Genomic DNA, 26,915 nt, shown 5'->3' on the forward strand with positions numbered 1-26,915 from the left:
GGTTTAACTAAATATGTTTAGCAAAGGCTCTTTGACACATTAAAAGAAAACACCGCAGAACTGGCAATGGGATAGCGCAAAACAAATATAGGAGTTTTAGGGAGACAATACGCCCCCACCAAGAGAATTAAAATGTACCCCATCTATGGATATCTTTCAACAAACTGGCCCATAATTTTTTATAGTTATACTGCACTAGGTTTTGCACAGTCTCAAGGTTGGAGGCACATAACAGCAGCACAGGCCTTACATGCTTCAGATAGCGCTAAACGCGCTTATGAGGGCTATTAAGGCCCTTCACATTCATAGATATAATTCTGAGTACATCTTGAGTCATACCACCGATCAGTAAAGCAATAGCAGGCTGAGTGTAGAGAAAATACAAACAGAAGACCGCTAAGCGGGGTATGCCTATAAGCACTGTGTAAAACTAAAGAAACAATAAAAACGAGAACAACCAAACAAAAGCAGGTGTCAACCACCTATGCATTCTCCATGTACCCCCATCATCAAGAGTGAACAAATAATAAAAAACAATTGTCCGCCCTTTGTTGAACCTAGAACCGAAGAACCCTTTCTCCCTGTCCCTGAAGCTGCCTCTGGTAGACCGGTGATTGCAGGGAGGAGTCTGAAAGGACTTGTGGGGGCTCGTTTTTGCTGTTGCTGGTCTGCCGGGGCTTCCCGGTACAAAATGGGTATTAACCATCATTGAAGGGGTTAACGCTGCACTGACGCTCTCATGGAGCGATCAGGCAGCAGGGGAATGTTGTGTCAGGTCCCCACACAAGTCAACAAACAACCCCCTTCCCTGAAACGCGATTGCCGGTTTGCCTGCGATTGCATTTTGAGCTGAAAAAAAATCGGTCCATGGGAGTGATTGATGGCTTGGGGGAGGGCTCGGGGTGGCGATCGCGGGGGCATTTTTGTGAGATGACGTACCTGGTACATCCCGGTCTGCAGCTACCATGTAACCATGGCATACCAGGTACGTCCCGGTCTCGAAGGGGTAAAATTGGTAAGAGTTCAAACCACTTCTAGACATCAGATCATCTCCTGAGGTTTTTCTTCTACATCTATTGACTATGCTGTGTGAAACCAAAAAAGGAGTTTTGATTTCACAGGGCTCAAAGGTTTATCTACTGGAATGGTGAAGTCTCCAAGGATGACTGTAATAGTTTCACCAAGAGAGCTGTAGTAACTCCCAGAGATCACCCAGTATCGTCCTGTTGTCCACGGAATCACTTCCAGCACCAGCCAGCATGCGCACCTTGGAACCCTGCTATGTGTACCCAATAAGTAGACACAACTACCTTGAATTGAGTACAGCAGGAATGAACAGTTTATTCTTGTAAAACCTAGACTCATATAGCCACAGAACTTCATTAACATAAATCAACATTGATAAACAGGTACATGTAGACAGCCCAACCTTTAATCCCCTTTAGCTACTGAATCTCTACCTGGCAGCAATCCTGTTAATTAGTTTACACAATGGAGTTCCTGCCTGTTTGGCAGCCAGGCTGGAGCCATCTTTGAATACCTTGGGGCCTGTATGACAGCTCATTCTGTCACATATCTCCCCTTTTAAAAAGAAGACTGAACTGGGGCCAGATCCCAACCAGGTCTGCAACCAGTTCAGTCGGGGAGCACAGCTCCGTCGCTCCTAGAGTTGTGGATGCAGGGGGCTGGCAAGAGGCACCTGTCACACTAACCAGTACTGGGGTGCACTCAATGACTGGGGAGTTCGGGTCCCAGACGAGGACAACAGTCCCATTCGGCAGGACAGGGAGACAGGGTCCATAATCTGTGGGTAACAGGCTTGCTTTCAGTCCTCTGCAGTGGCCCCAGTGATGGACAGTTCCATCACACACTCCATCACAATGACAATGGAGACATCAGAAGAGAGGAAGTGGGGAAGAAATATATTAGCAGGAGCAAGAACCCTAAATCAGTTACACCCAGCTCTGACCCTGTAACAAGCACCCGTGACACAAACCCTGACCATCCAGTCCAGGTGTTCATCAGAACCTCCTCTCTCACGTCATTCCCTGTTGAATTCCTCATTGTGACATCTTCAGATTACAGCCGCCGGCTCTTGCATTTCCCAGAATCCCTTTCCTTAATAAAGAGGGAAAAGAGGAAAATAGCAGAATTTCCTCACTGCAGCCTCACAGGATCCCACAATGAGGAATGTGGGCTTCACGCCCTTTAAAGGAAATATATGAATCTTCATCAGTTTGTAGGTTAGAGGTGTGGCCAGGCCTGAGATCATACGTTTTATGCATGTTAGGGCATGTTTCAAAATAATAATGCGTTACATTTATACAGTTACATTTATAAACCAGTTTCTTGCTGTTTCTTTACACACTATTGCAGGCTTTATGTCTGTAGAGGACAGTAATACCCTCATATGCACCGGGCAAAATAAACAGGGACACTTCCAATAACTTCTCCCCTATCACCCCATCCTCAGTTTCCCCACCTCCAACTGCCCTGTATGAACTTTCACATCCTATTGGCAGAAAAAAGTTAAATGCTGGTCGGACACAAACCTTAAAATCCCCCTTAGATGCCGTTACTGTTTGTGAATAGAAATTATTTGAAAGTGAATTTAATTTTAAGTGACAGTAATATAGAAGCAGCAATTACTGGACATTTTTACTTTTGACTTCAGTTATTCTTTCTGTTTGTCCGGGGATTTAACGCTCTCTCCCTCGCAGAGAATAAATCCCAACGTGTGATCAGAGAGCTGGATATATTTATCTGAGCCGCGGCCGGCTGGTTTAATATAGCGCTGATCACAGATATATACCGGGAGCTGCAGAGCTGCTGCTGATCACACCGAGAAGGACGCGGGGTCTGTGATGGATCTCATTCTGCCCTCAGCTCAAAAATTTGGAGTCATTCTGTGCCTGAGCTTACTGGGAGTAATAGCGGGGATGCAAGTCACTCTGAGATCAGCTCCTGGATGTCACATCACAACGCAAGAATGCCTGTTTGAGTATAAATATTATCAGGAAGGAGATGTGATGATTGGAGGATTATTTACGGTTAATACCGGGATTAAAGGATTGTATGCTATAACACTTGATTACATTCCCTTTTATTGTATCTGTGCATAGTAAGTGCATTTTCTGTGTTACATTTTTATCGCATGTCTGGGGCGCTCTATACAGGTAAGGTGTATGAGCCTCCATCACTGGCCTTTAATAAAGAGATGGGTCACTTCCAGCGAGGCCAGCGTGACAGCCTTTTAGGATGGTCTGGCAAGGGCTGCTGTTAAAGACATCAGTTTCTATCCCTGTAACCCTGCTGGAGATTCCCGTGAGCTCCTCGGCACGAGATGTTACTACAGAGGGTCCTCAGCCTGCGCAGAGCGATACCCCAAACTGGGGGATCTGAGACCTTTGGTCTAACTAAATCAGCCATAAAAAGCACAATATTTCTAAATTTTTTGTAAAATCAGTGAAACAGTTAAATATATTGATTTTATTTCAGTGTACAGAAATACTGAAGCCTGTTAACCCTTCCTCTGCCTTGGTATTATAGGAAACAGTTTCTATGCATTTAGAAAGCTGTCAGTATTTAATGAATGTTAATTCAGTTTATTTTTTTGCTGGAAACACATTTCATTAATAACTTACAGAATAAAGTATTAATAATTGAGCCTTATTTCCCCCCAGTTTAGAGCGTACAGAATACAGAAATCTCCTGGCTTTTATCTTTGCTGTTGATGAGATTAACCGGACCCCGCATATTTTACCCAATATCACTCTGGGTTACCATGTTTATGATATTTGTGGAAATGCCATGAAATCTTTACAGAATTTGTTTCAAATATTATCAGGGAAAATGGGTGAATTTCCAAATTATTCCTGCCAAGGAGGTGATAAATTTGCAGGATTAATCGGAAATCTTAGAACGGCTACAATCCAAGTGGTGGAGATCCTCAGGCTGTACGGATACCCGCAGGTAAAGGGCCGCTGAAAGCTCTCTGTGGGCTGAAGGTGCAGATGGCTCGGACTGATAGGATGTGTAGTTTAACTTAAAAATTACCCCGAGTTTGATTTTTTACAATAAAACCAACTGATACCAGAACAGCCAAAGAGAGCGAATACTGAGTTACTATAAAGCGGTTATAATAAGGCAGAAAGATAAAAACCTAGAATTTTGATGGCAGACAATAGTTACAGACAACACAATTAGCTTATTGATTCTGTGTACACAGAGTTAGATGGCTGGCTAGGAGTGATGTGGGCTGCATTCCTCAGATTCTGCTACAAAGAGGAAACAGAAAAATAGAAACACAGAATGTGGCCGTAGAAACCATCCGGCCCATCGAGACGTTCTGTTTCTCCTGCTGTAAAGACGCAGACCTTAATCAGTCGTTGGTCTCGTCTTAGATTCAGGCGTTATATGTCTATCCCACGCATGTTTTTATTCCTTAACTGGATTAGTCTCTATCATTTCTGCTGGTAGACTGTTTCATTCATCTACTACTAAAGTAAACCTCCCTTCCATTCAGTCTCTGAGCCTCTACTTTTACATTCTGGTCTCTTATTGTAACTTCCCTAATTTCCTCTGTTAAATCCCTTTATGTATTTAAATCTCTCTCTCTCTTTCTTCATCTCCCATGCTGGACAGATTGAGAACCTTTATGCTTTCTTACAATTGTTTTTTCTTGCAAAGCGTTTAAGTCCCCCCCATGTGAACTCTCTCCAGGATGTCATTATTCTTCCGGAGAAGGGGTCTTTAGAACTGTCCATAATATTCTGGGTCTGTAAACATTTAAAAATCTTGCTGCATCAAATATTTTATATAATCGTACAAAAACGTGTGAATTTCAGCATAAAAAGCAACTCCCACCACTCTGGCCATTATTCTTAAATAAAGCATGTAGTATATACCGTATTTGCTCGATTATAAGACGACCCTGATTATAAGACGACCCCCCAAAATCTGAATATTAACTTAGGAAAAAAGAAAAAGCCTGAATATAAGACGACCCTAAAGGAAAAAAGTTTTACCAGTAAATGTTAATTCATGTAAACTATTTTTTTTAATAAAAGCTATGATTGAGAAAAATATTTTTTTTGTTTTTATTTCTTGTATTTTCCAGCCTGTCCCCCAGTTACGCACATCTGCCCCCAGGCTTGCCACACCAATATGGCACTGTGGCCCATGATATGCCTTTTAACCCTCTATATGCCACTGTGCCCCATGGTATGCCTTTTGACCCCCTATATGCCACTCTGCCTCCAGAAATGCCTTATACCCCTATATCCCATTCTGGCATTTAGGGGGTTAAAATGCATATTATGGGGCAGAGTGGCATATAGGGAGGTATAAGGCATTTCAGGAGGCAGAGTGGCATTAAGGGAGTTAAAAGGCATTGTATAGAGCACTCTGCCTCCAGAAATGCCTTATACCCCTATATGCCACTCTGGCATTTAGGGGGTTAAAAGGCATATTATGGGGCAGAGTGGCATATAGGGAGGTATAAGGCATTTCAGGAGGCAGAGTGCTCTATTAAATGCCCCCTTAACGCCACTCCAGAAATGCCCTATGCCCCCATTTAACTAACACACACACACACACTCTCTCCCCCCCCTCCCCTCCCCTCTCCTCTCCTCTCTCCTCTCTCCCCTCTCTCCCCTCTCAGCCCTCTCTTACCGGTGCTTCCAGCCGGGGCAGCGGGTTGACGTCGCCTTCTGCTGCAGCCGGAAGGAGGTGGAGTTGGCAGCGGGGGTTTGTATGCGTCCGTCGCGTATACTTTCCCCGGCTGTCAGAGATCAGAGATCTCTGACAGTCGGGGAAGGTCTACGCGACGGACGCAGACAACCCCCGCTGCTAGCCACACCTCCTTCCGGCTGCAGCGGACGTTGTCTACGCAGATCGCGTAGACGTCAACCCGCTGCCCCGGCAATACAGCAGGAAGCACCGGTAAGTGTGTATGATGGGGGGGGGGGGGTGAGACAGGAGGATCCAGGTCCCCTGCAGCGGTGCGGGGGATCTGGATCTTAGTCTCCTAATCAGACTCTATTTGAGGTCTGATTAGAAGACGACCCCGATTAGAAGACGAGGGGTATTTTTCAGAGCATTTGCTCTGAAAAAAACCTCGTCTTATAATCGAGCAAATACGGTAAATACAAACATAACGGCAGCCGTACTGTTGGAGAGAAGGAAAACGGTGAAACGGTGGGCAGTAATACAAGTAATATTGGCATTGATCGTGTAAACCTTATTATTTATTTTATTGTTTTCTTAAGGTTTAAAAATATAGTTTAATAAAGACTGATGCATTCAGTGGAACCATTGGTGGCTAAAAGCTCTTTGGCCTAAATAGACATTTGTATATGAAATGTAAACCATTTGTAGCCATTAAAAAATGAAAGGTCCCGGTCGCTAACTATTATTAATCTTATTAGATCAGCTATGAGGTATCTGACCCACTGGTCAGTGACGGGGCGCTGTACCCCAACTACATCCAACTATTTCAAGGAGATCAGATTCAATATGAAATTATGGTGAAGTTGCTGAAACATTACGGATGGAACTGGGTTGGAATAATCACATCACAGGATGAAAGTGGAGAGCGGGAGCTCCAGGAGCTCAGCCACATGCTCACCAGCCACGGGATCTGCATCGAGGTCATTATTAAAATGTCTGTAACAATGGAAGGAATCCATAAGGATCTGGCCATTATTGAGAAGTCAACATCACAGGTGCTCATAGCTTGTGGAACATGTTCTATGAATTGCAAAATTATTTTTCATAAATCCACACATGCTTTGGAAAATACGACACTTATCCTTAAAGCTTCGTGGTCAAATGCGTTGTTTTTCACTTTACAGGCAATGATGTCATTTAATTGTAGTTTAAGTTTTGCTCCTTCCAATAGCCTGATTCCTGGCATGGAGACTTTCCTGGATAATGTCCGTCCATCCAATCGCCCGTCTGATCCAATACTTGAAGATATTTGGTTAAGGGAATTTCACTGCTTAATATCTAATGATGCGAAGAACAATCTGTTTCAAAAAATGTATGACTTTACTGCTAATAACTGCACGGGAAAGGAACACACCATCAAGTTGGGAATAACAAAAACTACCTTCTCATACCCTGTGTACACGGCCGTTTTTGTCTTGGCACATGCACTGCACAATATGCTTTTTTTATCCAGAAAAGAACATGAAATTAATCAAAGGAAGAATGGCTATAAAAAAAAGGTATATTATATAATGAATAAACTAAATTTCTTCTAACTCGGTGCTGCAGATCCCCAGGCCTCAGGTTGCGCACCACTTTTAGTTAAAATGTATATATAATATAATATCATTGTGTCAAAGGAGATTCACCCCTCCAAGCCTTTGAATTCTACAGGCTCAACACACAATCACCGGGAAATGGGCAATCGCATTCCCAGCTTCAGTGATCAAAATTGGGCTGATGATGATCAGATCACTGCTGGCCAAAACAGGTAGACCAGGAGATCACAAATAAGAGCCAAATCAGGACAAGCTGGGTCAAAACGGGTACAATCCAACAGGGAAAAGAACAGGGCTAGGAAGCAGAGAAACAGCAAAGCTGAATACACTACAAAGCAAAGGCCTGGAATGATGGATTTAACAGGTTTTTAAGGGGGAGGGTTGCAACGGACATGGCATCTAAAAAATTACAGCTAACTCTTATTTTCACTAAACTGAAAATTAAAGGGGTGACTTTGAGGTCCTTGCCCTTTCTGCTTTCAGGGAATATATAGTTTGAGGTTAAAAGGATATCTGGGACCTTTACTGTGTCTCAAATGAGACATGGGCCCAACAAACTGATCTGGCAAAATTCCATGTTTGAAAACTAATGTTCCAATCTTTGACCTGTATTGCCTAAGTGACAAGCCCTAGGCAAAAATGAAAAATTAAATTTTACTGCAATGTTTAGGACAGACTGGCAATAAAATGAATAAATAAGAAGTATTAAAATGCCCCAAGAAAAAAAAAACACTTTGGGATATCTACTTTCAAAAAATATATACTTTTGTTTAGCAGTTTTTCTTTTTCCGGCCACTATTGGGACACAACTCCCAGCATTCCACATTTTTAAAACAATTAATGCGCATCATTGTCAATGTAACACCAAATCTGGTCTTTGAATGTACATATTTTAAGCACTATGTGGTGTTGTATAGCCTGTATGTTACTTACACGGAGGAAAGGGAGACCCCCCTCATCTTTATTGGAACCGTAACCTCCACGGAGGAAAGGAAGACGTCCCTCTTTCTCTCGACCATGGCAGGCTACATCAGAGGAGCCGCACAGAAGCGGGAGACCCCTTACGTATGGCAACCAGCCCTCTAGTGGTGAACTCCCAAACTACAGGTCTTTATAATGGGAGATTACGCTTATTATCTTTATAATGGGAGATTAGGCCACACTCAAGATGGCCACAAATCCTGATACCGGAAAGGGATATTTGTACTGATTTGGCAGCAAGTTGGCAGTTTAACAGGTTTGGGGGTTGTGAACCGGGGCAGGAGGGTTATACCTTTTAGATGTTTTGTTAGGGCAATAAGATGTAAAGGTTTTTTCTTTTTTAATTATCTTTTTTTATATTTTTTGTATTTTCTTTTTTTAGATTGCACTGATATCAGTGCAGTATGGTAAGAGGTCGTCTTAGGGTCACAATGACATCACTTAGCTCACGTTATTATTTTTCTTTTAATATTATTTATTATATTATTTTAGTGATTTTTTATTGTTAGAAAAAGTGTTAGTGATTTTTTTGTTTGGTTTTTCAGCCTGTGAAAAGAGTGAGAAACATGGTTTCTCTCTCTCCTCCCTGCGATCCCCTGCACCGATCACACTGTGCAGTGTCTATGATCAGTGCCTCATCGGAATGATTGGATATCCCAGCAGGGTCTAGACAGACCCTGCAGGGGATATCCTGTCCTCTGGTGAACTTCCGGGTGATGTCAGAAGTGACGCAACCCGGAAGGGAATGCCTGATTGCGCGGTCGGGCATTTAAAACTGTAACAGCTGTTACAGGAGATCGGGCAGCAGAAGCCAGCATCATGTCAGGGGGGAGTCCAGACTGTCAAACGACAGCCTGATCTCCCGTGTAGCAGCAGGGATGTGTCCCTGCCGCTGCATGAATGTCAGAATGTACAGGTACGTCGGTAGGGGATTCTTGGAGATGCGTTTTATGTACATACCGGTACGTCTATAGGGGACAGAAGGGGTTAAAGACTAATCTCATGCTGACGCAGCGAAGGTGAATTCCACGATAAAGGCCAGCCTCTTTGGAGAACCGAAGCACTGCGGTGCCCCCAGCTCAGGGTGCTAAGCCTCAGTACTTACAAATTAATTGTTAAACATGACTTTTGGGTAACATACAGTATGTTCTCAATTACTTTATTAGCTATTTCTTAGGATATGAGTGCTGAATGATTCATTTTTCACATACTGGTTTGTTTTACAATTTATGTACTTTATTTTTTAAGCTTCGTGATTATGTAAGAAGAGTGCGATACACAGACAATTCTGGAAAGGACATTTTTTTTAATGAGAGAGGAGAAATTCCAAGTGTATATTATCTTCAAAACTTGATCCTTAAAACCAATAAAACTACGAGCACAGTAGAAAAACGCAAAGTGGGAATGTCTGACATCTCAAGGATTTATAAAGACCATTCTATAAACTATGAAAATATAATCTGGAAAAATGGAAAAGTAAGAAATCATCCAATGCCTTGCTTTAAGTACTTGTAGCTTGGTTAACTATCTGAGTAGGAATATGCCCTCGAGGAGGAAGTTGCACTAAAAATGTTACGGTTACATGCACTTGCGTCTCCAGTGGGAGCCTGGGCACTGAATGGAGTTTTGTCACTTAACCCAACTGAATAAAAGCTCAACCCCAACACAAAAACAGAAGGTTGTAACTCTTAAGAGCTGGAAGCTTGATCATACCTTAAAGCTTTGAAGCCACCCCAACTAGATAAAATGATAATGAATATTTACTAGACTTGTTTTTAGTCAATTTGTTTTATGACAACCAATTTAGTTTCCAGCTCTTTCAATTCAAATAAAATTCAGTGGGATTTTGCCATATGGACAAGAACTTTGTTTTCAGTCACCCACTCACACTCTCTCTGTCAATATCTCTCTTCCTTCTCCGTGTCTCCACTTCTGCTTTGCTCCATGTCTTCTCCTGTGGTTCACTTTTCTTATCAAGCCAGAACAAGTATTTAACGGTCTCCGCATCTTATCGGGGCCTATAGTGACAGTGAACACCATCCTCACAGCGTCAGTGTGCTCAGCAGAGCCAGATATAAACTGAGCGGGAAACCTTAGACAATGACTGGCAGACATCACCTAGTGGCGAGTGTCATGTATTGCATGCACTGAAATAAACCTTTTAAAAGGCAATCCTACACAATTACCCAACTTACACAATTAACTATATAAAGACAAGTTGCTCAATTGTCGTGCCTTGCTAATATTGACACTTAGGGTCCTGATACCAGCTCCCTGTACCCTTCACCTTCTGACCCTCAGTATTGAGTAGTTCTTGTTATCTGGCTATCGAGCTTAGCTTGTTGATCGACCACATATTGACTGTGTAGTACCTTTGGCTTCTATCACTGATTTGGGGATTTCTGGCTACTGACTGGCTAACTACTGACCCCGTCCTAGCACATATTGTCCTTCTGGCTATAGTCCTCAGTTACTGTGATTTCTGTGGCAGTGACCACATTTCCAATCAAGCAGACACTTTAGCCTAGCTGTGCTGCTCCTGTGGCGTAGGTTTTTAATCTTGGGTTCTCTGTTTCATGGCACTCCTCTGAGACGAGGCCCTTTGAGGACCTCTGTCAATCTGCTGGGTCCTGTTCTACTTACTGTGAGGGGTTTAGTCAGTTGTGCCACCTTACTGTGGGTAACCCAGTGTGAAGGCCTACCTGTAAGCGTTTACAACCCTACTTCCTATAAATCCTTTCACAGAACTATTCCACCAGGCCAGGATAATGCTGCAGATAACTAACGAGAAGACAGAACAAATTGACAACAAGAAACAGAGCAAAGGAGAACCAGAGACACGGAGAACGTAGGGAGACACGGACAGAGTTAGAGAGTGAAAAAACCCAATGAAATGCAAATAAAAATTTGGATCACTCTGCTTTGTTTTACTTTGTCTTGCCCCAAGGCTCTTCCTTTTCGGACATTTATACAAATTCATAAAAATGACAATTTTTGTTCTTCTGAAAAATTCAGAGAAATCTGAATGCCTAAGTCCAATATTTACATTTGCTTCTTAACCCCTTCAATCCCAGGGGTTTTTGGTACCTCAAAGCCCAGAGCAATTTTGCCATTTTTGGGGTATGTCGGTTTAGCGATGATTCTCTGTTCCTGTGAATAGTGTACCCATGTAAACTATATATTGTTTTTTCAAGGAGAGCTAGAGCTTTCGTTTGATACCATAGTTGGGTGATTAGCTGAAAATTTAGAATGAGAAATTTAGTAAAAACTAGCGAAGATTAGAAAAATAAACTAATTTTTTTTACATTTTCCCTCTGAATCCTCACAAAATTAGGTAAAGTGATGGAAAATCCCCTCCAAGTTTATCAATTCAGGTGTCCTGATTTCAGAAATACCTCATTTATATAGATTTTCCAGACTTTCCCAGCACCAGGGAGCGTTCTATTAGGGGTACAATTTTGTATAATTTTTATGCCTATGGCTTAACGGGTTTGGGGGTTGTGAACGGGGGAAGGAGGGTTATACTGGCTAGATGTTATGCTAGGGCAATGGGAAGTAAGGTTTTTTAATAATTTTTTTATTATCTTTTTATATATTTTTTTTAATTTTTATTTTATTTTAATTTTTTTACATTTTTTTTTTATTTTTTATATATTATTTTTACACAGTAATGGTTAGAGGTCCTCCTAGGGACCTCCTGAACATGTCAGTGATGTCACAATGACATCACAGCCCACATTATTTTTTTTGTATTATTTATATTAATATTTTAATGATTTATTTAATATTATTTTTAAATGAATACCGTATTTGCTCGATTATAAGACGAGTTTTTTTTCAGAGCAAATGCTCTGAAAAATACCCCTTGTCTTCTAATCGGAGTCGTCTTCTAATCAGACCTCAAATAGAGGTCTGATTATGAGACTAAGATCCAGATCCCCTGCACCGCTGCAGGGGACCTGGATCCTCCTGTCCCCCCCCCCCCACACACACTTACCGGTGCTTCCTGCTGTATTGCCGGGGCAGCGGGTTGATGTCTACGCGATCCGCGTAGACAACGTCCGCCGCAGCCGGAAGGAGGTGTGGCTAGCAGCGGGGGTTGTCTGCGTCGGTCGCGGATACCTTCCCCGACTGTCAGAGATCAGAGTTCCCCCCACCGGTGCGGGGAACTCTGATCTCTGACAGCCGGGGAAGGTATCCGCGACGGACGCAGACAAACCCCCGCTGCCAACTCCACCTCCTTCTGGCTGCAGCGGAAGGAGACGTCAACCCGCTGCCCCGGCAATACAGCAGGAAATTAGAAAGCACCGGTAAGTGTGTGTGTGTGTGCGCGTGTGTGTGTTAAATGGGGACATAGGGCATTTCTGGAATGCCTTATACCCCTATATGCCACTCTGGCACTTAGGGGGTTAAAAGGCATATTATGGGGCAGAGTGGCATATAGGGAGGTATAAGGCATTTCAGGAGGCAGAGTGGCGTTAAGGGGGCATTTAATAGAGCACTCTGCCTCCTGAAATGCCTTATACCTCCCTATATGCCACTCTGCCCCATAATATGCCTTTTAACCCCCTAAATGCCAGAGTGGCATATAGGGGTATAAGGCATTTCTGGAGGCAGAGTGGCACATAGGGGGTCAAAAGGCATACCATGGGGCACAGTGGCATATAGGGGGTTACAAGGCATATCATGGGCCACAGTGCCATATTGGTGTGGCAAGCCTGGGGGCAGATGTGCGTAACTGGGGGACAGGTTGGAAAATACAAGGAAATAAAAACAAAAAAAATATTTTTCTCAATCATAGCTTTTATTTAAAAAAATTGTTTACATGAATTAGCATTTACTGGTAAAACTTTTTTCCTTTAGGGTCGTCTTATATTCAGGCTTTTTCTTTTTTTCCTAAGTTAATATTCAGATTTTGGGGGGTCGTCTTATAATCAGGGTCGTCTTATAATCGAGCAAATACGGTAATCGTTTGTTTTTTTTCTGCTTTTCCCCTCCCCGCGATCCCCCTGCACCGATCACACTGCGATCTCTATGCAGGTCCTCACAGACCTGCATAGAGATCGCAGCGTCTCTGTGCCTCATCGGAGGGCAGGATATCCCCGCAGGGGATATCCTGTCCTCCGATGACCTTCCGGGTTACGTCAGCAGTGACGTAACCCGGAAGGGAATGCCCGATCGCGCGATTGCAACTGTGCGATCGGGCAGTTTACCGGCAACAGCTTACCGGCTTTCATGCTGGAAGCTGTTGCGGGAGATCGGACAGCAGAAAGCCGGCAAAGCCGGCTTCTGCTGTCAGTGGGGAGTCCAGGCTGTCAAACGACAGCCTGGTCTCCCGTGCAGCGGCAGGGATGTGTCCCTGACGCTGCACGAAGGGCTGGACGTACCGGGACGTCCATAGGGGTTTCTTTGTGGGCGTTTTTTGGAGGTCCCGGTACGTCTATAGGGGATTGAAGGGGTTAAGTAAAGAATGATAAAGCAGAATATTTTTCTCTTTGTTAACGGCCACCATTTTCTTTACGTATCAATATTTTCATGATATATATTTAATATATTCTATTAATCGTATTTTGCTAGTAGTATCCACAAGAGAAACTGATAATCTGTCTGTGTTTTATATACCTATTGCATGCTGTTTATTAGCTAGAATTTGCGGTGCCCTTAGGAAGCATCCCACACGAGAATATAGTATAATAGTGGAGACTGGCTGCATTGAATACAGAATCTTCCAGGATACAAATCACACAAGCAGTGTAAGTAGGCACAAAACTATCTAGAGGCAAGGTACAAAGGGATAAACCAGAAGCATAGTCAGACGGCCCAGACTCAGGGACAGGCAAACATGCAAGAAGTCAGGTACTAAACAAGTGGCCACAACACAAGCTGAAAGGGCAACATATCACTGAGCCAGGAATCCAGACTAGGAGCAAGTTTAAATTGCCCACTGATCAGAGCTACAGGTGGAAGCACCCTGAGTGCAGACAACTGCAATACAATGCGTCAACAACTTGTAGATTTGAGGTCCCAAGTCCAAGTCCTGTGCCATGTATGATCTCAAGTCATGTGCAGAACTCGAATGCAGACAAGAGCATAACCCTGACAGGTAAAGATCTTCCCAGGGCGTAGATATCAGAACATTATAGGCACAGTATGTGTCAGATTTCCAAACTCTGCTTTCATGCATCTGTCTTGATTAAACACCTCTTTTTTTTTTTTTTGGGAGCCCGAGGTGCGTGCTTCTTGGGTGCTGTTCTGTGCCCAAGAGGCGACAGAAGCCCAGAATACGATACTGGGTTCCCTCAAGGGGAACCCAGACAAATCCTCCCCCCCATGGAGGGGCCGGATCTTCGAGTCTCACCCCGAAGGGTGAGACCCCTTTTGCCTTCAGGGCATTAGGCTTCACTGCCTCAAAAAAATAAAACAGTGATCCAAATCGTGGTTACCAAAACGAAAATCAAAAGGGTGATCGTGGCCTCACAAGTGGGTCAAAAAAAACGTGAAAATCCGAAAACCAAATTAATAGGCACATGTGTTGCACACATAGTGATTATATAAATTCAAAAATAGAGTCACAAACCCAAGCCCTGATGGGTCGAGGGAAAGGACGTGCAGGAAGAACGACCTGGTGTGACCGTGCGCTCACCATGTGCAGATGCGTGCAAGCTGCACATGGTGACTCCAGCATATGTATACTGGGGCAAATCAGCACCTCGGGCTCCATGCTTTCCCAGCCCTAAGGCCAGAGGATCAGTGTTTCCCCCCCAGGCCACAGGGGTACTACACTTGATCTTAGCCAAAAGGCCGAGAAGCGATTCTGTCCGAAGATATATTAACCATATGTGGCAGTGAGCTCATTTGCATTTATTCAAATAAAATATATTCCCATGATCCTTTCGTCTAACAGTTTAATACAAAAAAACCCCCAAAATAAACAGAAAAAAAGTTTGCAAGTTCGACAGAATTAATGTCCGCGAGTGCAGCGGGGAGACCAGCGGATCATGGGAATATATTTTATTTAAATAATTAATAAATGAAAATGAGCACACTACCACATATGGCTAATATATCTTCGGACAGAATGCTGCCCTCTGTTGGTTTTACATTGAGTAGCATAATATTCTGCCCGAGAATATATTAGCCATATATGGTAGTGTGCACATTGGTCGCCAGCAGGAGGCCCCCTGCTGGCGACCAATAGAGTTGCTCATATGGACATTTAAACTCCTGGCGCCAGAGCTGCTGCAGTACGTGTTAACCCCGTATTAACCCCTTAACCGGAAAAAATGAAGAAAAAACGAACACGAAGAATGTCCACGAATATTCGCCCGAAGAGAAGACAGGAACGGGCGAATATTCGCAGGATACATAGATTTTTGTTTTGCCGAAGACGAGCACGAAGACGAAGAGCCCCCTGGTGCCCAAGTCTAATATTCAGTATGTTGTTTCATATTCCAGATCCCATGGGCTCGATGCAATGACTACTGCCCTCCAGGATATAGAAAAGCTTCTGGATATAAAACCTGCTGCTATGACTGTATCCCTTGTTCTGAGGGTGAAATGTCCAATGTAACAGGTAGGTGAATGTGATACAGATTAAGGAACAATTCAGACATCCAACTCGGTGACAGAGGAAGCCGGAGCAGCTGGGTTGGACAATTCAGTGGAAGTGACAGAAATTGACAGATATCACTGTTTTACAAAAAATCCCTTGCGCTATAATGCTCTGTAGTTAACACATCTCCTCTGTAGATCATGTTTTTTTTTTTGCTTGCCGTCTTTTACTGACTAAAATATTCCTTAAAGTTTAACATTACTTGTGCATTCTGCAATTTGTACGAATTGCAAATTTACTAAATGATAATAAAGTAGCTTGCAATACTATACCTAAGAACTGTGTAGGGAAAATACTACCATTTGAAATATTCTGGTTTCCTAGTTATATGGCTTGATGGGGGTAATGTGTTGGCCGTCTCCAAAAATGTCCCAAAAAGGACATCAGCACTGGATGATCAGATGTGCAAAAGACAACAGTTCTTACCATAAATTTTTGGTTTGTCTTTCCCTGACATCAAGCGGCAGCATACCTTAGAGATGTAGCAAGATAGTATAAGAAGGGTGGGTTGAGTGCTTAATTTCTGCCTGCAGAACCTTGCATCCAAGAGCAACGTCCTCAGAGGCCTGTAATGTTTTGAGAAGGTGTGTACAGATGATCAGGTGGGGGCTTTACAAACCTGGTTAGGTGAGGCAGCCATAGCTTCCACCCAGAAGGTGGCAACAACTCTAGCAGATTGGGTAGTAATGGAGAATGGAGGAGTGAGACCTTCCAAAACAGTTTTATAGTCTCTTTAAGCCACCAAGCAAACTTAGAAGCCCTGAATTATTTTCTGCCACTAAAACACACAATAAAAAAGATTAGATTTTTTAAATGGAGTCCTATCCAATAAACAGAGAGACAATGTTTAAAAGAAGAACCCAGGAATCAGAGACTGGGAGGGGATATATGAGCCAGGCTGTAGCTCCCCAGAACTGACAGAGCATCCACTATCTCTGGCGCATCTCCTGTCCTAAAGGAACCGAATTGGGGAAGCTTTGAATTCGCTTTTGTAGTTTTGAGAGCAATTTCTGGTGTACAAAATTTGTGGATGATCTCTGCAAAAAGTCTGTTGGTGAGCTCCCAGTCTCTGTGAGAGAGATAGACTCTGCTCAACCTGTCTGCAAGGATATTATGATAGCCTGAAATGTGAACTGCTGACAAAGCAAGGAGATTTCTCTCTGACCAAGTCATTATTCTTGTGCATAACTGGGCGCAGCCGCCGCGAGGAAGGGGGTGACCCCCCACTTTTGCCCAGCAGCCTCAGCCGCTGTGAAGAAGGGGGGAGACCCCCTGCCTCTGCCCAGCAGCTGCAGCCACTGAGAAGAAGGGGGAGATGCCCCGCCTCTGCCCAGCAGCAGCCGCGAAGAATGAGGAGACCCCCCGCCTCTGTGCAGGAATCCCGAAAATTGCCTCGCTTTATACAGGGAGGTTACAAATAAGCCACACGCAAGATGACCGCAGAGAACGGGACTTTGAATATTTGGCAGGAAAACTCTAATTAGTGCCAAAACTACTGTGCCTATTTAAGAGACTCTGAAACCTACAGTCATTGCCTTCTGATGGTTGTGCTTATCTTGGTAGTATCTATTCCTCAGTACGCGTTCCGTTTGCTCTCCTATTGCTTACCTGACTTGTTCCTGTTTACTCCGTCTTCTGGTATCCTGACCTCGGCTTATCCCACAACGTTCCTGTTCTCCGTTATCCTGACCTCGGCCTACATTTCGACATTCCTGATCTCTGGCTCGCTGGCCTTAGCTTATTGGACTACCCCTTACCAGTCCTACCTGACTTTGGTATCTCCTTCCTACACTGTGTTGTGACAGCAGGTCACTAAATTAAGAGGTTGGAAGGGACTGACAATTTTTTTTAAAGTTTGCTACAGAATACTTGTAAGCTTTAGAGGCTGTACCAAATCACAATGGTAGGGATCACTCAATTCACCCAAACACAGCATTATACTGCTCAGGGATCACCATTCGGCTTTACTTGTCTGCTGACGTCATCAGAGCGCACTGCGAGACTCCACAACTCAAGCAATCTTGAACACTGCCAAACACCATAAAGATGGCGGATGTCTTCGGCAGCTTCGTTAAGGAGGCTGCAACAAGTGGGAGCTGAACCCATTCTGGAGTCCACCGGAGGAACTACGGTTGCCCACACATCCGGTAGAGGCTACTGCAGACCTCCGAACCAAACAACTCGGGTAAGTATCTGCAAAATGAAAGTGTGACCTGTCCTTAGGAAGACCCTAAGGTATGCTGCTTGGAAAGGGGTGGGAGTTTTAAAATAGCAATATGCTACCTGAACATATTGCCTTACAACATGTAAACATAAAGCAAAAAAATATATATATTTCTAAACTCAGAACAAATATCAGAATCTATTTAGCAGTTTCCTTCTTTGTTTTTTGTAGATGTGTAAAATATTTTTCAAGTAAAAGGCAAACTGTTTTTTTATTTTTTACCATAAATTTGAGCAAAATAATGGTATCTAAAAAAAACCAAAACCCTCTTCTCCTGAAAATAATAGTGTTGCTATCACATTGCAGAAACACTTTCATATATCCCAGCCACTGTCTTCTTTATTCCAGACAGTGAAAACTGCCAGACATGCCCAGATAACGAATGGCCTGACGAGAAAAAAGTAAAGTGTATTCCTAAGACTTACGACTTCCTGTCATACAAAGACGATATAATGGTTCCAGTTTTTTTCTTTATCAGTGTATTTTTTTTAATCTTGAGTTTCTTTATATTGGGTATTTTTATCCTGTACTGGGACACTCCTACTGTTAGAGCCAATAACAGGAACCTCAGCTTCCTCCTCCTGGTCTCCATCATGCTGAGCTTCCTCTGTGTGTTTCTGTTCCTCGGTCGTCCTGAGGATATAACCTGCATGCTGCGACAAACTGCTTTTGGAGTCATCTTCTCAGTAGCTGTGTCCTGCGTGTTGGCCAAGACCTTAATGGTTTGCATCGCTTTCAAGGCAACCAAACCTGGGAGTTACTGGAAAAAATGGATGGGAGCCAAAGTGTTCAACATTATAGTTCTGATGTGTTCCTCCATTCAGGTTTTCATTACCATTATTTGGTTGGCCATTTCTCCTCCTTTTCAGGAGCTGGACATGCACTCATACAACGAAAAGATCATCGTTCAGTGTAACGAGGGCTCGGTTATAGCCTTCTACTGTGTCCTGGGTTATTTGGGGCTTCTGGCAGCTGTTAGTTTTATTATAGCTTTTTTAGCCAGGACATTACCGGACAGTTTTAACGAGGCCAAGTACATCACCTTCAGCATGCTGGTGTTCTGTAGCGTTTGGATTGCGATGATCCCGGCCTATCTGAGCACCAAAGGAAAATACATGGTGGCCGTAGAGATTTTTGCTATATTGGCATCAACTGCTGGGTTATTAAGCTTTATGTTTTTACCAAAATGTTACATTTTGCTAAGAAAAACAGAGATAAACAGAAGACGTCTATTAAAGTAATAAATAAACAATATGATTTTTATTAGCCAATCCTGTATCAAATGTGGTAATGTAATTAGTATACTGTCTATTAAAAAAATATATAAAAGTTATGTTTTTCTTTTACCATCTATACATTTTATATGAAATATTATCTTTCTATTTAGCTTCCTGCTTCTGCACTGACAGTTTCACATGTCTGTCCTTCTGTGCTTATAATATTCCTGGATAATTTGTGTTTGCTGCAGAAGATCCATACAGTTCATTTCTGTATACGGACAGATGCTTATGTACTAGTTATGGACATTATTGTACATTTAGTATGACATCATATTCCTGATGATGCCAAATTATCCTTCAATTTTGTGCCAGCACAGCGAGCAGTTATTCCAGGATTATCTGAGAAAGATTGTTTTATTCCTGGAAAAAATAAATGTCAGACAGACAAGGAGGCCAAAGCCACACAGGAGGTAATAAAAATATTGTACCCCGGTCATAGTGTCAGTATTAGCACAGCACTTATTACACCTCCCTTTTATTATACTAAAAATGATAAAACTAAGTATAATTGTGCAAAAAAAAAATATACATGCATAAAGAACAAGTTGTGTATTTAGAAGTAATGGTACACAAAGTACAATGCCCCTGGAGACGTCCCAAAATTGGCGATGAAAATGAGGATGTGATCGCTTTCCGAGCTTCTGCTTCCTGTAGGATCAAAACTACTGCTGAATTCCAGTTCAAGCCAGAACTTCAAAGTGAAACAATTAGGCACCTTCTGAAGCTACAAATGAAATCACAATGTGTGCATGACCATCTACCTGCAATGTTGCTAAAGCTCAGTGCTCCAGTGATTGCCTACCTCATTACTAATGAATTAATTGCTACCTAGTGGTTACATACCCAGTGCATGTAGAAGGGCATTAGCTAGGCTTCAGTTACTGAGCAGCATGGCATTTGCATTCTTTGGTTGAGGCCACTGTGGTCCAGGGGTGGGGGAGAGGTGCTATGCTCTTTCCCTTGCCTATGGCACGTTTGCAGGATTAGAGCGGTTTCAGTACACTCAGTCAGTACATTACATCGACTCTCTACCTGGGAGACAGTCTCACAGGACCTTACTGACTTTGAAGAACTTTGTTCACGAGAATCCTTGCCCAGGAGGGGAATCTCTCTGGCATACAAATTGCTTTATTTGGATGGAGGTGGTTCCCCCAGAAAGCTGAGGTCGCGTTGGAGCGATCCCTCTCAGAGGGTCATGCTTCATTACGTCCAAGATCCAGGAAAATTATTATAAAGTCCTGACCTTGTTGTATAGTAGCCCAAGTAGGATGGGTCACCTCCTACTCTGGAGCAGGCATCAGCTGCTCGACGTGTGGTACGGAGGTTGGGACCTTCCTCTGTCACGTCTGCAATACAGCAGAGGATCCGCGCTGCAGAAATTGGAAGGCGCCTCCTGGCGGAGGTGGAGAGCCCAGCAACGGAACACCGAAGTGTATAACGGACACAGGAGCGTAGCGTAGTACAAATAATCAGGAACAAAAATAATAAATAAAAATAATAAATACAGGGGTCAGGCAGAAGAGTAGTCGGGGTCACAAGCAGAGGTCAGGGCAGGCAGCAAACAGCAAAGGTCAAAAACTAGCCGGACTCAGAACCAATAAATATTAAGCAAATTTAGGAACGTTAGTGAAGGCTATAAGGCACTATCACAGGCAAAGGTGAAGTGTATACTGAGGGTTTAAATATCCCTCTCAATCACAGGATCCTCCTACCCACCTAATTAGGGGGAGGAGGAAAAAAGATAAATGTCACTTTAAGCAGTGACATGAATATTTATGAGTTAGCGCGTGCCCCGTCAGGATCCAGTGATCTCTGCGGGGACGCGCGTCTGTCCGCAGAACGGACCTGGCGGCGGGTCTCGCCGACGGAACGAGCGGGAGGATGGACGCCTCTCAGCTCCCCTACCCGCGGGACAACGGAGGAGGTAACAGTACCCCCCCTACTATGAGAAACATCCTGGCGATCAGAGGCAGGTTTCTGTGGAAATTTTTTATGGAACGCACGAATCTTAACAGGGGCATGGACATCGGAGGCAAGAATCCAGGAACTCTCCTCAGGACCATATCCCTTCCATCTGATAAAATATTGAAGCCTCCCTCGTTTCCTTCTAGAATCTAAGATAGACTGCACTTCATATTCCTCCTCCTCCCCTTGAATAATGACAGGATCAGGAGGGCGAACCGTGGAGGAGTATTGGTTAGCAATTACAGGTTTCAGTAAGGAGATATGAAATGCATTGTTAATGCGTAATGTTCTCGGTAAGACCAGAGAATACGTAACTTCATTAATTCTTGTCTTGATTTTATAGGGACCGATATACTTAGGACCCAAAAGTTCTGGCAGCTTGTTGAAGTTTCAGATATTTTGTGGAAAGCCACACATAATCACCAAGGTTAAGCACAGGTCCTTGCGAGCGATATTTATCTGCCGTTTTCTTTTGCAGCTTTTTAGTGCACTTTAAGTGTTCGGCCAGAGCTGCCCAATGGTCCTGTAAAACACGAAATTGTGCTTCAGCTGCCGGAACCCCTGTGGTACTGGTGTCCTGAGGCCAAAATGAAGGTTCATATCCATGAACTGCCTTAAACGGAGACATTTTTAAAGATTCGTGATAAGAACTATTGTAGGACCATTCAGCAAGATGTAGCAGCATTGACCAATCAGACTGATCCTCGGAAACAAACATTCGAAGATACTGCTTGAGAACCTGGTTGGTTCTTTCAGCCTGCCCGTTAGATTGAGGATGGTGAGAAGAAGAAAAATGCAATTCTATCCCCATGAGTTTGCACATTGCTCTCCAGAATCTGGAGATAAATTGTGAAGACGTATAATCTCCTTCATGAATGTGTCAGCCAAGATACTAGCTGACGGAAGTTTGGAGAGAGCAATGAAATGAGCCTGTTTGCTGAAAAGATCAACAACCACTAAGATGGTAGTGTGACCCCTGGAGGAAGGGAGATCTGTGACAAAATCCATGGCTATATGTTGCCATGGACGCTCAGGAACCGGAAGCGGACATAATAATCCAGCAGGTCAGGTGCGTGGTGTTTTATTGTGACCACAAACGTTACAAGCTTGCACATAGTCCGATATGTCCCGAGACATAGTAGGCCACCAAAAATGTCTCTGGAGAAGAAATTTGACGTTACGAGTTCCCCGATGACCAGCTACAGGTGAGGCATGACCCCAGGAGAGAACAGCCTTACGAAACCGTGGTTGAACATAGAGTCTACCAGGAGGGGTTATATGTCCTTTAGGCCGAGGCGTTTGCGACTTAGAAATATGCCACAAAAGTGTACTATGGATGGTGGCAATTATCTTTGTAGACGGTATGATAGGTTCAACAGGAGTCTCTCGATCAGGTGCCTCATGCTTCCTTGACAGTGCGTCAGCTTTAGTGTTCTTGGAACCCGGACGAAACGAAATAGAAAAATTAAAACGAGTAAAGAACGAGGCCCACCGAGCTTGGCGAGGATTGAGTCTTTTAGCTTTCTCGATATATACAAGGTTCTTATGATCAGTCAGTGTGGTATACTGTTGCTTTAAGAAAGGACACTCTGGACTGTTTGTGGGGAACTCTATGGTCAGTGGCCATTTTTAAGTTGGAGTTCAGTTGACAGTTGGTGATGTTATGTTTTGGATCTGAGCTGAATAAAGAACTGCTCTGTATAACTACTATCAAGTAGTGCTGGCTCCTGCTCTCCATGTTTAATACTACATACAGAAAACACTACATGGTGTCAGAAGTGCTGAACAAGTCACTTGCCTGAGGATATTGCTACAAGGACTTTATTTACAGCTTATACAGCATCAGCATGGAGTTTTTCAAACCACCAGACCCTCTGCAGTTCACAGGAAATGTAAGTGAAAACTGGAGGAGATGGGAGCAGAGATTTTTGATTTATGCTGAAGCAGTTGAACTTTATAAGAAGGAGCAGAAGACTCAGATTGCCATAGCCCTACATGTTGTGGGTGGGGAAGGACAAGAGGTTTACAACACACTGGAATCAGCCTTGCCTGCTGAAAGAACCTTAAATTCAGTGCTGAAGTTGTTCAGGGACCACTGTAATCCAAAGAAAAATGTTGTGTTTGAGCGACACCAATTTTGGACACATCCACATCTGGAGGGGCAGGGTATTGAAAGATATATGACAGAACTAAGAGTGAAGGCAAGAGACTGTGAATTTGGGGCTATACTTGATGACATGTTAAGAGACAAATTGGTTTTTAGTGTTACTGATGCCAGACTTAAAGAACGTCTGCTCAGAGAGACTGACCTCACACTTCAAAAGGCAGTAGAGATGTGTCAGGCTGCTGAAGCCACAAAAGCCCAGGTTCAAGTTATGGCTGCAAACATGTCAGCAAGCGCTTACCAGCCTATTCACTCATTGGAGTACAAATCTACTCTCTCTAAGCCAGTAGAGGCTACTAGAGGCAGCAAGTACAAACCTCACTGTGCTACAAGGGCTGAGCATCAACATAATGTGTGCCCTAAGTGTGGCAGGGTTCACCCACCTCAAAGATGCCCAGCATTTGGGTGTGTTTGTTACACATGCAACAAAAATAATCACTTTGCAAAATGCTGTAAATCCAGGAGCCAGAAGGGTGAGATAGTAAAAACAGTTGAGACTTTATTTATTGGGGCAATACTGAGAGAGAAGACTGTTAACCAAGGAAAAGGACACAAACTAAACCACTCAGCATGGTTCTCTGAGGTGCAAATCAATGGTGCACCCATTAACTTCAAGTTAGATACTGGTGCTGAGGCAAATGTGTTACCTCTCACTCTCTTCAAAAGGATTCCTGGACAGCTACCCATCAAAAAGACAAACACTACTTTAGTAGCCTATGGGGGATCCCGGATCCACCCAAAAGGCATTGTGTATCTAACCGCAGCCACTCCCACGCACACAGCAGAGCTAGAATTCTTTATCACACAATGCTCCACACTTCCATTGTTGGGAAAAGCTGCATGTCAGGAACTGGATTTGCTTCGTAAGGTCCACACAGTCTCTGCACAAACCATCCGCACAAAAGATGATCTGATAAAATGTTACCCTGATGCATTTCGGGGAATTGGGCAATTTAAAGGAACTTACCACATCTACTTAGACCCAAATGTGGCTCCAGTCGTACATGGCTGCAGGAAAATCCCATTTGCAATACTGGGAAGGCTTAAAGAGACCCTCATGCAATTAGAAAAGGATCAGATCATTGCTAAGGTACACACGCCCACCGACTGGGTCAACAGCCTTGTTGTCACAGAAAAGAAGAATGGCACTCTGAGGGTATGTTTGGACCCCCGTGACCTTAACAAAGCTATAAAGCGCCACCACTTCAATATCCCTACTGCTGAGGATGTACAGAGCCAGCTTGCTGGCAAAACCATATTTACCATCCTTGATGAAAAGGATGGTTACTGGCAGGTCAAATTAGACACAGAGTCATCAGAACTGTGTACTTTCAATTCCCCATGGGGACGCTTCAGATTTTGCAGGATGCCATTTGGGATAAAGTCAGCCAGTGAAGTATTTCAGCAGAAGAATGTGGAGATTTTTGGGGACATCCCAGGTGTGCATATAATAGCTGATGACATGATCATTGCTGCATCATCACATGAGGAACATGATCGAATCCTGAGCCAGGTGATGAACCGAGCATTAAACGAGAACATCAAGTTTAATCCGGACAAAATCCAATTCAAAGTATCAGAAGTCCGATATATGGGACATGTCATCACACCTGCAGGAGTTCAGCCTGATGCTGAGAAAGTCCAAGCAATTAGCAAAATGCCTGACCCTGAGGATAAAAAAGGTCTGCAAAGATTTTTGGGCATGGTCCGGTATCTTGCACAATATATACCGGGGGAGGCAGAGATTACAGCACCATTGAGGAAGTTACTCTGTAAAGACATTGTTTGGCAGTGGGGCCCAGAGCATGCTAAAGCAGTACAGTGCTTAAAACAGGCACTGATTGAGGCTCCAATATTGAAATTTTTTGACCCAACAAAAGCAGTGGTGATTCAGGCAGATGCATCTAAATCCGGCCTGGGGGCTTGCTTACTTCAAGATAACTGCCCCATAGCATATGCATCTAGAGCGATGACTACCACAGAGCAGAATTATGCCCAGATAGAGAAAGAACTCTTGGCAATTGTTTACGCTACTAAAAAGTTCCATCAGTTCATATTTGGCAAAACCATTACAGTGCAGTCTGACCATAAGCCTCTTGAAGCTATACTTACTAAACCACTAAGCAAAGCGCCAGCAAGACTCCAAAGAATGCTCTTACAACTGCAGAGATATGACCTGGTGATTTCTTACACTGCTGGGCGTGACATGCTTATTGCTGACACCCTTTCCAGGGCCACTGTGGATCCCCCAGATTCAGAAAAGGATATGTTATCTGAAGAAAAGGTAATTTATACACTTTCAGCATCACAAACTATTGGGACTGAGATGTTATCTTATTTACAGAAGGCCACAGCAAAAGATAAATGCTTATCGGAAATTAAGCATCTTCTATATCATGGTTGGCCACAAAGAAAAAGGCAACTTCATCCAAGTCTGCAGCCATTTTGGCAATTTAAGCACTTGCTGCGCAAGGAGGATGATCTCCTTTTGCTTGGTGAAAAGATTGTGGTTCCTCAGAATGCTCGCAGAATAATCCTGGAGAGTCTGCACGAGTGCCATCAAGGTATACAGAAAACCAAAATGCGGGCTCGGATGATCCTATTCTGGCCCAGCATGTCCAGGGACATTCATCAGATGGTAGAGACCTGCAAGATTTGTGCTAGTTATCTACCTGCGAACCAAAAAGAGCCATTACTCTCGCACAAAATTCCTCATCTTCCTTGGCAAAAACTGGCAATGGACATTTTTGATTGGAAAGGGTGCTCTTTCCTTGTGATAGTGGACTATTTTTCCAAATACCCTGAAGTGTTAAAGATGTCTGATAAGTCATCAACAACCGTTATTGGCAAACTGAAAGCCACCTTTGCTAGACATGGCATCCCAACAGAAGTAATCAGTGATCATGTACCCTTCGCCAGTGCCGAGATGAAGGCATTTGCTGCAGCATGGGGGATAAAGTTTACTCACTCTAGTCCTGGGTACCCACAATCTAATGGACTAGCAGAAAGGACAGTAAAAACTATTAAACTCATGCTCCAAAAGACATGGGAATCGGGGGTGGATCCTCATATTGGGCTTTTAGAGCTACGCAACACTCCAATCACTGGAATGGCCTATTCCCCCGCACAGCTCTTAATGGGTCGGACTCTTCGAACCAAGGTACCTGTTGTGGCTGCTGCATTAAAGCCCCAGATTCCAAAGAATGCACACCGGGGATTGAGAGACATTCAGCGCAGGCAGAAAGCTTATTATGATCATGGCGCCAAGTTACTACCAGCCTTCCAAACAGGGGATGCAGTGCGTATGGAGACATCAGTTGGTTGGCAGCCTGCAAAGATATTATTTGTTGGTCCTGAGCCAAGATCTTATGTAATTGAAACACCGGATGGCAGAAAGTACAGGAGAAACCGGCGTCATCTC

The 26,915-nt window shown here is 43.5% G+C and overlaps 1 protein-coding gene and 1 pseudogene across 1 annotated transcript; one reads left to right on the forward strand and one right to left on the reverse strand.

Moving 5' to 3' along the window:
- Window positions 1-8,285: 8,285 nt before the first annotated feature.
- LOC149281031 (vomeronasal type-2 receptor 26-like) lies at window positions 8,286-20,803 on the forward strand. Its single transcript, XM_089499840.1, has 5 exons — window positions 8,286-8,333; window positions 8,632-8,656; window positions 10,995-11,097; window positions 18,585-19,209; window positions 20,660-20,803. The coding sequence occupies exons 1-5, from the start codon at window positions 8,286-8,288 to the stop codon at window positions 20,801-20,803; spliced, it is 945 nt and encodes a 314-aa protein (XP_089355966.1).
- Window positions 14,882-15,062, reverse strand: LOC149281032 (U2 spliceosomal RNA; annotated as a pseudogene).
- Window positions 20,804-26,915: the final 6,112 nt, after the last annotated feature.

This window comes from Sceloporus occidentalis, unplaced genomic scaffold, assembly GCF_023333645.1.
Source record: "Sceloporus occidentalis isolate IW3139 unplaced genomic scaffold, rSceOcc1.0.p SCAF_140, whole genome shotgun sequence".
NCBI classification, from domain to species: domain Eukaryota; kingdom Metazoa; phylum Chordata; class Lepidosauria; order Squamata; family Phrynosomatidae; genus Sceloporus; species Sceloporus occidentalis.